The following is a 13,516-nucleotide window of genomic DNA, read 5'->3' on the forward strand; positions in this document are numbered from 1 at the left end:
AATTTGCATGCGCTCTACCCCAGGCTCCTGTGCTAGACAAGAAGCCCGCGCATCCGGGCAAGGGATGATGACGTCGTCCTTCAAGAGCGATGGCGCCGCGGCGGCAGAGATCAGGCTCTGGAAGGCGAGGTGGGAACTCAGTCCGCAGGCTGAATGCTCGGCCCAGTGTCACAGGGAGCCTCTCGCTTTTTCATATTACACTTCAGTCCAAAGAGGCGGGTCACGGATAAGCGCTTACAGTAAAGTGATTAGCTGTAGTCAACCTTTTAAGATACATCCGATTTCAGAAAGTAAAATTCGAATCTTAGAATTGGTGTCTGTAGACCGTATACTGTGTCTGTGGTCTCGGTTTTATATTTCGGGCAACTAAAGTTCAATGAATTTACAGGTTCTAAAGCTCCAAATAGCAACGCTGGCAGCAAGTTGGTCAGTCCAGACCGTTGAACACTTTACTGATGACCATGATGAAGTGGTCTAGTTTGAAGGAAGGTATTAGAGACCAAAGGCTATGAGACCCATGTAATGAACTGTAAAGATCTATGTAAACTTATTTTATCCTATTATTAATATCCCATCAGGATAGCAATTTAGGCAGTATTGCTCAGTGAGTGGTGTGCAAGTTATTAAGAGCATGTTGAATTATTTCTTTAGAAATTATTTAATCTTTATGTATTTTATCTGCATATATATATATATATGCACCATGTATGTGCCTGGAAGTGTTGGACCCCCCGTACTAGAGTTACTGACAGTTGTGGTCTGCCATATGAGAGATGGAACTTAAACCCAGAGCCTCGGGAAGAATCAGGCAGCTCCTTCATCACTGACCCACCTCTCCAGCTACTTTAAGTTCTTTCTTTAAAGGATATTATGAGAGCCTGGTGGGCATGTTGGCTCACACCTTTAATGCTCGCACTTGGGAGGCAGAGGCAGGAGGATCTCTGTGAGGTCCAGGACAGCCAGGGCTATATAGAGACCCTGTCATTTAAAAAGGGGGGTGGGGGGAGGAGGGTTGTCAAGAAGCTGGAGAGTTAGCTCAATGTTAAAAACCACTTGTTAGCCAGGCGTGGTGGCACACGCCTTTAATCCCAGCACTCGGGAGGCAGAGGCAGGCGGACTTCTGAGTTTGAGGCCAGCCTGGTCTACAAAGTGAGCTCCAGGACAGCCAGGGCTATACAGAGAAACCCTGTCTCGAAAAACCAAAAAAAAAAAAAAAAGAAAACAAAACCAAAAAAAAAAAAAAACACTTGTTGCCCTTATAGAGGGTCTGAGTTTGATTCCAAAATCCCACATGGCAAGTCATAACCACCCTCCCAGACCTCCAGGTACACCAGACATCCAGACATGCACGTGGCACACATACATATACAGACAGAACACCCATACACGTAAAAGGAAACAATAACCTTTGGGGGTTTGTTTCTTTGTTTGTTTTGGGTTTTATGTTTGTTAACAGTCAAGGGCAGAGACAACTCTACTGTCTCTGACAGCAACCTTAGTTTTTCAGAGACCTCCACTCAGGCAAACCTAGTATTCTTGCCTTTAAAGTAGAAATGACTTTCAAGAGTATGCAAAATGAACCAAAGTTGGAAGTTTATTACAGGAGATGCCAATATATGTTTTAAGCACAAGGGTTAAAAGAAACGGAATGACTGGGAAGAGAGACGCCACAGAACATGAGTGTGGGCTTCTCAAAGAAGAATCACCCTTCACTGTCTTTAGAATAGACATGTATGTAAGATTTGTGATTTTTGGCTCTTCAAGGAGTTGTTAAAGAATTTAAATGAGATCACAGTTCCTGAGGAGATCTGACAGAATTCCAGAGTCCAAGTCTGGATGATAAGGGATGCAGGGAGTTAGGTTATCAGCATTGTCAACAATGCTCGTGGTCTGTTTAAGACTCCCATAAAATGGGAAAGAAATGAACCAGGCCCATTGTCATATTCATTTAGGCCGACAGCCCAATTCAGTGTCATTTTAACATGAAAATATCTGAAGATCTGCATCAGCAGCCTTCATAGAATGTTAATTGGGCTGAATTTCTTGCTTCTCAACTTCAGAGAGGCTTCATCCTGACTCGGGGATAGGAGGGGCTGCTTTTCCTTTTCATAGCCATCTAATTTTCCTGTGTTTTTATTTTGCTTCAGTGTTGTTTCAGTAAAGTTAGATCATCTTCATAGTGCAGTAATTCTTGGTATATTGTTCTTGCCATAAGTGCTAAATGAAGCCAAGAAAGTTGATAATGGCAACAAAGCAACAGAAGACGACTCTCCTCCTGGCAAGAAGATGCGCACGTGCCAGAGAAAAGGGCCTATGGCTGGAGGGAAGGACGCAGACAGGACAAAAGACAATCGAGGTAATGGGCCAGGGAGGACATGGGACAACTCTTGGGTTTCCAGAAGAATGGGGATAACATTTGTTCCTTCCCTCTTCAGGATCTAATTAATTTCTCTATCACCTGGGCATTCTGCAGTACCAGTCTACTTTGTTGAATATTTTCATAGATTTGAGATGGATTAGAACCCAGGCAGAAGACCTGGACTGCTCGGGAAGGGCAAAGTTAATTATGACAGCTTTGTAGCCAAGACGGCCCTTTTGATTCCCACATCAGTAACGGCAGTGCGTGTTTGTGTTCCCTCAGACTCTGTGAAGACCTTGCTGTTAAAGGGCAAAGCCCCTGTGGACCCAGAGTGTGCAGCCAAGCTGGGAAAGGTAAAAGCACCTGCAATGGAAGGCAGAGTTTTCTTGTCTTATGATGATCCCTGTCTAGAATGTCGGTGGTGCTCAGTTTAAAAATACTTCCGAAAATATTGCTAGTGATGACTTCTCTCCAGAGTTGAGAAGTAGGGGTGATGAGGTTTCAGCTTAGCAGAATATTGAGCCTGGAGAAATGATCCAGTGGTTAAGAGCATTTATTGTTCTTCAAGAGCCATCTGTAACTCCATTTCTAGGAGGTAGGATGCACTCTTCTGACCTCCACAGGACCAGGCGTGCAAGTGGCACACACACACACACACACACACACACACACACACACACACACACACACACAGAGAGAGAGAGAGAGAGAGAGGTAAAACACATGTAAAATTTAAAAATGAATAGATTTACTTTTTAAAAATGTAAAGAAATTCACAGAATATGACATAATTACTACAGGGCCTGCCATTAGCTTTCCTTCTTCACCCAGGAAATGTTAGGATTGTTAAGGGAGAACTGTGTGGGGGTTTGGTTTGGTTTGGTTTGGTTTGGTTTGGTTTGGTTTGGTTTGGAGACAGGGTTTCTCTGTGTGACTCCTGGAACTCACTCCATAGACCAGACTCATCTCAAACTCAGAGATCTGCCTGCCTCTGCAGATCCCTGCATGCTAGGACTACAGGCATGTGTCACCATTGCCCACTTGACAGTGTAATTTTGATTATAGACTACCATGGAATGGCAGGAGTTACTGATGAAGGGGAAAGAGGTTGGAAGGATCTGGAAGCAAGCCTACTTATAAGCAGGTTTCTTTTGAGGTAGACTCTTAGGTCTCTGTAATTAGAAGTAGTTATTATGTTTTTTTTTTTTAAGATTTATTTATTTATTATATGTACACTGTAGCTGTCTTCAGATGCACCAGAAGAGGGCATTAGATCTCATTACCGGTGGTTGTGAGCCACCATGTGGTTGCTGGGATTTGAACTTCAGACCTTCGGAAGAGCAGTCGGTGCTCTTACCCACTGAGCCATCTCACCAACCCGTTATTATGTTTTAGTTATAATAATGGTAGTCTGTATGTAGAGCATGCATTTCCTTTTCTCTGCCTGGAAAACAAATGTTGTAGGTGCTGGAGAACAAACCTTAAAGCATTAGGGGTGAAAAGTCTCACTTTAAGCCGAAGACTGAGTGCGCTGATGCTATGTGTTCTCTCTTCCCAGGCTCATGTGTATTGTGAAGGAGATGATGTCTATGATGTCATGCTAAATCAAGTAAGAAGATAAGTCATTCTAATTGGGGGAATTTCTTTCTTTTCTTTTTCTTTTTCCTTTTAAAAATTATATCTGTTTAGTGAATTTGTATGTATCTATGTGTGGAAGACAAAGGACAACTTGAGTCAGTTCTCAGTTCTGGTGTAGTGGCACACACCTTTAATCCAATCACTTGGGAGGCAGAGGCAAGCAGTTCTCTGTGAGTTCAAGGCCAACCTGGTCTACATAATGAGTTCCAGGACAGCCAGGGCTACAAAGTGAGACCCTGTCTCAAAAAAACAAAAAAGGGACAAGGGGGGAAAAAAAGAAAAGAGTCTGTTCTCTCCTTCTGCCAAGAGTGTCTCTGTGATGAACTCAGGATTAGCTGGGTTTGGCAGGGAGTGCCTTTACCCATTGAGCCCCCAGCTAGTCCAGGTTATTAGAATTTCCTTATAATATAATCAGCTCATGTCTTTCCAAAATTGACATTGGCTTTTGATTATATTATGATCTACTTTTTGCCCATGGTAAAGACTGTTTGTTTGTTTGTTTGTTTTGTGGGGATCTCTGTTTATTTGTGACAGGTACTGTCTTTGTAGCCCAGGCAGGCCTTCAACTTGCAGTCTTCCTGTTTCCATATCTATAGGACTGAGATTATTGGGGCACAGCTGTCTAACCCAGTTCAAGCTGGCATTTTAAACATGTGTAGATAGTTTTATTTATGTTTTAAAAAGTAGTATTGTTGTGTGTGCCTGGTGGGAGAAGACAAATATGTGGAGTCCCCCAACCCCCACCCCTTATCTTTGCATGTGCATGTGTGTGTTGCTATGTTGCCCTTACTAGCCTGGCAGTCACTGTGTAGACCAGGCTGGCCTCAGACTGACAGTAATTCTGCTGCCTCAGCCTCCTGAGAGTTAGAATTAGAAGTGTGTGCACCACAATTTTCTGTTTCTTTCTTTTTTTCTCCCAGTTTGAGAGACCAAACCCAGCACCTTGTGCTTGCCAAGCAAAGCTCTACCCAGAGCTGGATCCCTAACCAATCTTTTTTTAATGATTGATTTTTATCTTATGTACATTGGTGTTTTGCCTACAAGTGTGTCTGTGTGAGGGTGTCAGATCCCCTAGGACTAGAGCTACAGACAGTTGTGAGCTGCCACGTCGGTGCTGGGAATTGAATCCCAGTTCTCTGGAAGAGCAACCAGTGCTCTAAACCACTGAGCCATCTCTAAGGCCCCTCGTGTCTTCTTGTCTTTCTTTCTCTCTCTCTCTCTCTCTCTCTCTCTCTCTCTCTCTCTCTCTCTCTCTCTCTCTGTCTGTCTTTCTCTCCGTCTCTCTCTGTGTCTTTGTTTTCTCTCTCTCATATACACACATAGTTTTGAATAGATATTTTCTGTTAATGTATTTCCTGGATATGACTCATTTGAATTTATCTACTTTTGTGCTTGTGAGTGCAGATATAGGCTTATATAGAGAGGCCAAAGGTCAACTTCAGGTATTGTTCATCAGGTTCCACTGACTAGTTTTGATTTTGTTGTTGTGGTTGTTATGGAAAGTGCTTTTGCTAACCTGCTCTCTTAATAGGTTAGGCCAGTGGGCAGGCTCCAGAAATCCATGTTTCTGCCGCTCAGTGCTGGGATTCCAAATGTGCATTGCCATGTTCAGTTTCTCACGTGGGTTTTGGGGATTGGGAACTCAGACCTTATGGTTGTTTAGCAAGTACTTTACTGACTGAGCTTTCTCACCAACCACACACTTCCATTTATTGATCTAAATATCTAAATATGTCATTTTACAGCTCACTAGTATTCTATTGTTGGTTTTTTGGTTTTTTGTTTTTGTTTTTTTTTTGGTTTTTTGGTTTTGTTTTTTTTTCAAGACAGGGTTTCTCTGTATAGCCCTGGCTGTCCTGGAACTCACTTTGTAGGCCAGGCAGGCTGACCTCGAACTCAGAAATCCATCTGCCTCTGCCTCCCGAGTGCTGGGATTAAAGGCGTGCTCCACCACCGCCCGGCTTCTGTTGTATTATTTATACCTAAACTATCATAAGCTGTGCCAGGGAGCTGGCTGAGACACTAACTCTTGCAGTATATGCCTGAGGACCTCAGTTTGGATCCCTAACACCTAAATAAAAAGCTGAGTACAGTGGCTCATACATGTATTCCTAGCTGCAAGGAGACAGAGACAGGAGAACACATGGGCTTGCCTGTGAGCTCCAGGCTCAGTGAGAGACCCTGTCTTAATAATGTAGCGTGAAAAATTGTCCCGGCCTGTGGGACAGTCGAAGAGGGTCTGGGGAACCACCTGTGGAGAGAATGAGAGGTGAGAAACAAGGACGGGCAGCAAGTCTGATTGATCAAGCTGTCAAATTTTTATTATTCCCAGGCAGGTTTTATGCCCACAGAAGCAGGGTATGGGGAGGGGGGTGACGCAGAATCGCTTTGTTTCTGGGGGAACACACCTGTTCCCAAAAGCAGGCTATTGGCTAGGTAAAAAGTTCAGCAGGAGGAACAGAACAGAATGGGTTTCTAGGTACCTGTCCACAAGATCTATAGCTATTTGTTCTTAACTGGGGGTAGTGTTTTCTCATAGAGGCCTCAACTTTTTCCCACAGAAATCTCAACTAAGTTAATACTTTTCCACTAAGGCCAAAACTTTGTAAGTAAGCACTTATGGCTGACAAGGCAGTTAACATTCAAACAGGGTCGCTCCCAACAAAAAATGTCTATGGAGGGAGCCATTGAGAGGATCCCATTAATGTAGGATGTCAGGGTTGGGTAGTGGGTTTCACTGGATGGCTTTAGCTCCCTTGTCAAAGATCAAGTGACCATAGGTATGTGGGGGGTAGTGGGTTTCAGAGAGCTTCCAAGATCCCACTTTAATTCCCAGAATGAAATGTTAGGTTTCTGCTTATATCCTTACTCTCTCAAGATCGATTTGTTTCATCATGCTATGCTTTCACTGTGGCAATTCCTGTACAGCTGTAGCAAAGGAAACACGGTGGTCTGTGTGACCTCCAGTTGTAAAACTAACTCCTCTTATGTTATTGTCATCCCACTTGTCACAGACCAATCTCCAGTTCAACAACAACAAGTACTACCTTATTCAGCTGTTAGAAGATGATGCCCAGAGGAACTTCAGTGTTTGGATGAGGTGGGGCCGAGGTAAAGGCTTTCTGATGGGTTGATGAGTTGTTGTTCAGAATCACAGAGGCTACGCAGTGAGTGGGCTTACGTCTCCGCGTGACTCAGGAATGCACATGGGCTTTTGAGGTTGAGGGGTGTCAGGCATCCACATTGGGGTGCTTGGCGAAGCTGAGACGACCCCTGTACTGGACTGACAGTACTGCTTATATATAGGCTGTGACACTTAGCAGTCATTAGTATCAGCATGATCGCTTGCCTAAGCCCTTTCACCTTTCTCTCCTCTTTCCTGCCTATTAGTCAGATAGTAAGCAGAGAGACCATAGAGAGATGGCTCGTTACTACTGGAGAGCTACACTCAGGGTCTAGGGCAAGGAACCCTCCTATGTGTGCATTTACTTTGCAGTTGGAAAGACGGGGCAGCACAGCTTGGTGACTTGTTCTGGTGACCTCAACAAAGCAAAAGAAATATTTCAGAAAAAGTAAGTGCTAAAAATGAGTTTAAAAACATACCCTTTTTGGATCGCTCTTGTTGAAATGTTTCACGTAAAGATGATTTGGCATAAAAGTTAATTCATTTCTACTCTCACTCTCTGTGATTAGAACATTAAATTGTATCTTCAGCCAGTGTTTAAATCATCCTAGAAGTTGACCAGAAGAATATTTTTTTTCTTTTTTCTTTTTTTTTTTTTTCTGGTTTTTTGAGACAGGGTTTCTCTGTGTAGCCCTAGCTGTCCTGAAACTCACTCTTGTAGACCAGGCTGGCCTCAAACTCAGAAATCCGCCTGCCTCTGCCTCCCAAGTGCTGAGATTAAAGGCGTGCACCACCACTGCCAGGCTCAGAAGAATATTTTTTAAACACAGCAAGCAAATCTAAGAAATTAGACACACCAGACTACACCCACAGCATTAAACTTCTGGAGGTGATTTTGAGGACAGACCTTCTAGAGTCTAGAAACATGTCTCTTTCTGGACAAGCATTGCTTATCTACCTGTTCTTCTATACATCCATGGCTTCTGTCTCGGGGGGCCTCTGGGACGCCTTTACTCCCCATTTTACATGATTTCCTTGTTCCTGTGTTGCTGTTCCTTCAGTGCCCTGAGTTACAGTTCACACTAGGGAACCCTGAGGTAGGCCTGAGCGGTGAGGGACATAAATTGTTGAGAAACTGTGTTAGAGAATTGCTGCACGCCTCCCTCTGGCAATGAACCTTGACTCGTCTGATTTTCCCACTACCTTGGGCTCCACAGATTCCTTGACAAAACTAAAAACAATTGGGAGGACCGTGAGAACTTTGAAAAAGTACCTGGAAAATACGACATGTTACAGATGGACTATGCTGCCAGCACGCAGGTATGCTGACTGAGTCAGGGGGGGCTAACCAGGCGCTGGAGATCAGCCTCAGACCAGAAGAGGCTGCGATATTAGGAGTCACTGCTACTTCCCACCTCAGAGAGAACTCTCCCTCGTCTTTGATCGCAGAGTCTGGTCTTCTCTGTTATGTACTAGAATTCTTTCGAAATTCAAGGTCTGCTTCTAGAAGTTCAGTGTTCCTGACCAAGAGAAGATGGAGAAATGACCAAACTGAGGAGCTGTTTAAAGCTAGCTTCATCACTGTGAAGGAAGTGCAGGGGCTGATGTGGGATGTTTGCCCAGCATGCACGAGGAGGCCCTGGGTTCAAAAGCAAGAATCACAAAAAGAAAGAAAGAAAAATAATTTTGACAAATGGGTTTCCAGGATGCTGAGAAGCTACCTAAAAACTCTTAGATCTGGAAATTAAGAAACTTGCATTAATATGATCAGGTCAGGGGTGTGAGAGCTGTGTTTACATACTTAAAGACATTGCTGAAAGGCCTTTTGTTCTTCCTCGAGTGTTTCACTGTGAGGGAGCACTAGCAAGTCAGGGTAGAAATCACATTGGCTACGCTTAACTAGATTCCTAATAGAATGTACCAGCATTCAAACACAGGACCACAGTAGAGCTGTTCCCTACAGATGTTAGAAGTGGTGTTTATTTTACTACAGGATGAAAGTAAAACAAAAGAAGAGGAAACTTTGAAGCCTGAGTCTCAGCTGGATCTTCGAGTCCAGGAGCTGCTAAAGTTGATCTGTAACGTGCAGACCATGGAAGAAATGATGATTGAGATGAAGTATGACACCAAGAGAGCCCCGCTTGGTAGGACTCAGACTCTGTGCAGCCCCTCAGGGTCCTGTCTCTGCATGAGCAGTCTCATCGATAGCTAAGGTTTACTCAAAATCCTACATGAGGGAAACGGGATCGAGGGGGATGGGGTTGAAAGGAATTGTGTCATTACTGGGCAGTGATATGCAGTTTATAGGGATGGGACTCTGGTTTGGGGCCTGATCTCTGCCTGGGCCTCCAGGAAAGCTGACAGTGGCGCAAATCAAGGCCGGTTACCAGTCTCTCAAGAAGATTGAGGACTGCATCCGCGCTGGCCAGCATGGGCGAGCGCTTGTTGAAGCGTGCAATGAATTCTACACCAGGATCCCTCATGACTTTGGGTAAGGTTGTGCTGTCTCTTTATCCTGCTCTTCTACTCACCTTTTATGCCCTAAGCAGCTGCAGAGGCTATGGTCCTCTTAAACTTGTATTTGTCACCTTAAATAAAATTGGATCCAATGTGATTTGTAGCTAGCTTAGAATAAGGGACGGCAGCACTCAGGAGGCAGGAGAGGCTGCCTCATGAGTTTGAGGCCAGCTTTAACTCTATCTCAAGGAAAGTTTTAAAATAAAAGAAATATGGGACATAATTTCCCAACTTTTTTTTTTTTTTTTTTTTTGGTTTTTCGAGACAGGGTTTCTCTGTATAGTCCTGGCTGACCTGGAACTCACTTTGTAGACCAGGCTGGCCTTGAACTCAGAAATCCACCTGCCTCTGCCTCCCGAGTGCTGGGATTAAAGGCATACACCACCACGCCCAGCCAAACTTATTTTTTTTTTAAGATTTATTTATTTATTATATGTAAGTACCCTGTAGCTATCTTCAGACACTCCAGATGAGGGCGTCAAATCTCATTGCAGATGGTTGTGAACCACCATGTGGTCATTGGAATTTGAACTCAGGACCTTCGGAAGAGCAGTCAGTGCTCTTACCCACTGATCCATCTCTCCAGCCCCAACTTATTATAACCATATTCTTGACCAAGTGAAAGTTACCAACTCAAGAGAGAATGGACCCCTGGCCCCACAAAATAAAATAAAATAAAACCTTAAAATGCAAAAACATGAAAAGTCTATATCTAGCCACTGTGTGAAACACCTTGCAAACCCCGTCCCTTCTGTTCTTTAAGGGGACTATAGTTACACAAATACCACTTTTCTGAATCTAAATGATTGGTATTAAATGAAGAAAACACATTTCTGCCCTTTATTTGTGTGTGTATATGTGTGTGGTCCTGGGGATTGAACCTAGGCCTTGTGCATGTTACCTGAGCACTTTCCCACAGAGCTGTAGCCTCACTCAATCCATTTGTCATACTGGTTTTCATTGTTTCCATTTAAAATAGCTCTGAATGCTCAAAGGACTTACCTCTTCTAGATTGTATTCAGACTTCCTTATTGATGTCAATGTAGCTTTTTAAAAAAAGATTTATTTATCTTTTTTATGTATATGAGCACACGATAGCTGTCTTCAGACACATCAGAAGAGAGCATCAGATCCCATTACAGATGGTTGTGAGACACCATGTGGTTGCTAGGATTTGAACTCAGGACCTCAGGAAGAGCAGTCAGTGCTCTTAACCGCTGAGCTATCTCTCCAGCCCAATGTAGCTTATTTTTAATAAGGATCCCATAAAGAAATTTCTACTCTAGTCTCTTAACATGAAAATCTAAATAGTTTGTTTTTTCTCTTTATATGCTTGGGCTTTGAAGTCTTCACAGGTCTCTCTCTTTCAAATAGGTAATCTTATTTTTGTTTCTTTGTTTTCTTTCCTTTTAAAGTTTTTTTATTTGTTGACTTGTTTGTTTGTTTGTTTATTGTGAGACAAAGTTTCTCTGTGTATTCCTGGCTGTCTTGGAACTCACTCTGTAGACCAGACTGGACTTGAACTCAGCTCACATAGATCCTCCTACCCTTCCTCCTGAGTCTGGGATTAAAGGTGTCCACCACCAGGACCAGCTCTTTCCTTTTCTTTTTAGTAAGAAGAAAACTCTCAGTTTCCCAGAGGACCTATTCTTTAGCCATGCATCTCGTATCTACAGATCTGACTGCTCACTGTGCTTGTATCTCTGTCCTTAGACTCTCCATCCCTCCAGTAATCCGGACAGAGAAGGAACTGTCAGACAAAGTAAAACTGCTAGAGGTGAGCTCTGAATGCATTTGGAAGGTTTCAGCCTCTTCTTCCGAGTTCCTTCACATTGATTCTTGATTTCATTTTCCTAGGCATTGGGAGACATTGAAATTGCCCTTAAACTGGTGAAGTCAGAGCGCCAAGGCCTAGAACACCCACTGGACCAACACTATAGAAACCTACACTGTGCTTTGCGTCCTCTGGACCATGAAAGTAATGAGTTTAAGGTAATAAAAACAGTCATTTATCTTCACATTCTTACTCCAGTAGAACTCTTCTAACTCATTGTGAGGCTGTCTGGGGACGGAAAGTTCTGCCAGCTTCAGGAGCCCTGCATCCTGCAGTTCATTCCAGTCTCTTATAAGGTCCACATTTGCTGTTCTTAATTATTTTCTGCAGGTGATTTCTCAGTACCTACAGTCTACGCATGCTCCTACACACAAGGACTATACTATGACCTTGCTGGATGTTTTCGAAGTAGAGAAGGAAGGGGAGAAAGAGGCCTTCAGGGAGGACCTTCCTAACAGGTGTGGGTCCACTCTGGGTTGAGTAGACATTTCCTTGACTGAAATACAGGGAAGGAGCTTGGAGGCTGGCAGAGGCAGCTGTTGTGTTGGGTTGTTTTTTGTATTTGCGATTGATGTTTGCAGAAAAAGAGGAAACTAATGGCTCTTTCTTAGGATGCTGCTCTGGCATGGATCCAGGCTGAGTAACTGGGTGGGGATCCTGAGCCACGGGCTTAGAGTTGCCCCACCTGAGGCTCCCATCACAGGTTATATGGTAAGTAGACTGAAGGCTAGGAGCCCAAAGAGAAAAAAACATACAATGATGACTTTTTTTTTTTTTTTACCGTGTCCCTCTTTAAATTCTAAAAAGGCAAACATCGGTGGCTGTTTTTGTTGTCTCGTGAGCTGACTTGGAAAAGACAGTGGGGGAGGAACTATGCTGTGTTATGAGAGCAGAGTCTCATGACCAGTGCTGTCTTCCTCATCATAGATTTTTTTTCCTTTTTTGTCTGTTTGTTTGGTTTTGTTTTGAGACAGGGTCTCACTATGTAGCAAGTCTGCAACTTGCTATGTAGACCAGGCTGGACTCAAATTCAGAGATCTGCCTGCTTCTGCCTTCTGAGTGCAGGGGATAAAGGTATGCACCATACCAGGACCTTCTCAAAAAGTGCATTAGACAGCTGAACTCCATTGTTGTTGATTTATTTCAGTTTGGAAAAGGAATCTACTTTGCTGACATGTCCTCCAAGAGTGCCAATTACTGCTTTGCCTCTCGCCTAAAGAATACAGGATTGCTTCTTCTGTCAGAGGTAAGGCCGGGGACACAGCTATGATCTCTAATTTACTGTTAACTCAGATTTTGCACTGGTAAAATTTGACTTTGGATTCAAGAAATTCACCTGGAATTGGATTCCCATTGCATTAGACTCTTCTGCTGAAGCAAGGGAATAAAATACAGATCAGGGTGACTTTAGAATCACCTAGTTCTTGACTGGGTATAGGCATTCAGGGACCTTTTGTTTTGCAGGTAGCTCTAGGTCAGTGTAATGAACTACTGGAGGCCAATCCTAAAGCACAAGGATTGCTTCGGGGCAAGCATAGCACCAAGGGGATGGGAAAGATGGCTCCCAGCCCTGCCCACTTCATCACCCTGTAAGTACCCCGAGCTAAGGCTGCTGGAAGACTTCTTTCTAGTTGTTAAGAATCTACTGTCTATTTCAACTCTGGACAAAATGCTGACTTTGACATATTTTCTTCCGTTTGGCAGGAATGGGAGTACAGTGCCCTTAGGACCAGCAAGTGACACAGGAATTCTCAATCCAGAGGGGTACACCCTCAACTACAATGAGTTTATTGTTTATAGCCCCAACCAGGTCCGTATGCGATACCTTCTAAAGATTCAATTTAACTTCCTGCAGCTATGGTGAATGTTGATCAGACAAGCCAGAGAGAATATAATCTTCAAACAAAAACCAAGCAATATTATGTTCTTGAACTTTTTGATATTTTGTTTAATAAAATAGTATAAATCTGTCTTTGGCTTCTTTGGGTTTTACTTCTCCTTGGCACTTGTTCTTTGTGCCTGTGTGCACACATGGAGGCCAGAG

The 13,516-nt window shown here is 43.4% G+C and overlaps 1 protein-coding gene across 2 annotated transcripts; it reads left to right on the forward strand.

Moving 5' to 3' along the window:
- The first annotated feature begins 38 nt into the window (after window positions 1–38).
- Window positions 39–13,443, forward strand: Parp2 (poly (ADP-ribose) polymerase family, member 2). Of its 2 annotated transcripts, none has more exons than XM_006518442.3 (16): window positions 39–129; window positions 2,148–2,356; window positions 2,642–2,712; window positions 3,918–3,968; window positions 7,012–7,108; window positions 7,494–7,569; window positions 8,339–8,441; window positions 9,115–9,265; window positions 9,474–9,612; window positions 11,352–11,415; window positions 11,496–11,630; window positions 11,803–11,930; window positions 12,084–12,183; window positions 12,620–12,718; window positions 12,937–13,061; window positions 13,177–13,443. In XM_006518442.3, exons 2-16 carry the CDS (start codon window positions 2,287–2,289, stop codon window positions 13,334–13,336), a joined length of 1,569 nt encoding a protein of 522 aa, XP_006518505.1. In that variant the 5' UTR covers window positions 39–129; window positions 2,148–2,286; the 3' UTR covers window positions 13,337–13,443. The 2 variants fall into 2 exon arrangements, with proteins under 2 accessions (XP_006518505.1, NP_033762.1); NM_009632.3 differs by having other exon boundaries at window positions 58–129; window positions 2,216–2,356.
- The last annotated feature ends 73 nt before the right edge of the window (window positions 13,444–13,516 follow it).

This window comes from Mus musculus, chromosome 14, assembly GCF_000001635.26.
Source record: "Mus musculus strain C57BL/6J chromosome 14, GRCm38.p6 C57BL/6J".
Lineage (NCBI taxonomy): Eukaryota > Metazoa > Chordata > Mammalia > Rodentia > Muridae > Mus > Mus musculus.

Excerpts from the sequence above, each read along its gene's own strand:
- Parp2 (NM_009632.3), top strand. The coding sequence starts at position 90 with ATGGCGCCGCGGCGGCAGAGATCAGGCTCTGGAAGGCGAG. Across the intron at positions 3,969-7,011 it reads ATGATGTCATGCTAAATCAA|ACCAATCTCCAGTTCAACAA; the intron begins GTAAGAAGATAA and ends CACTTGTCACAG. Across the intron at positions 8,442-9,114 it reads ACTATGCTGCCAGCACGCAG|GATGAAAGTAAAACAAAAGA; the intron begins GTATGCTGACTG and ends ATTTTACTACAG.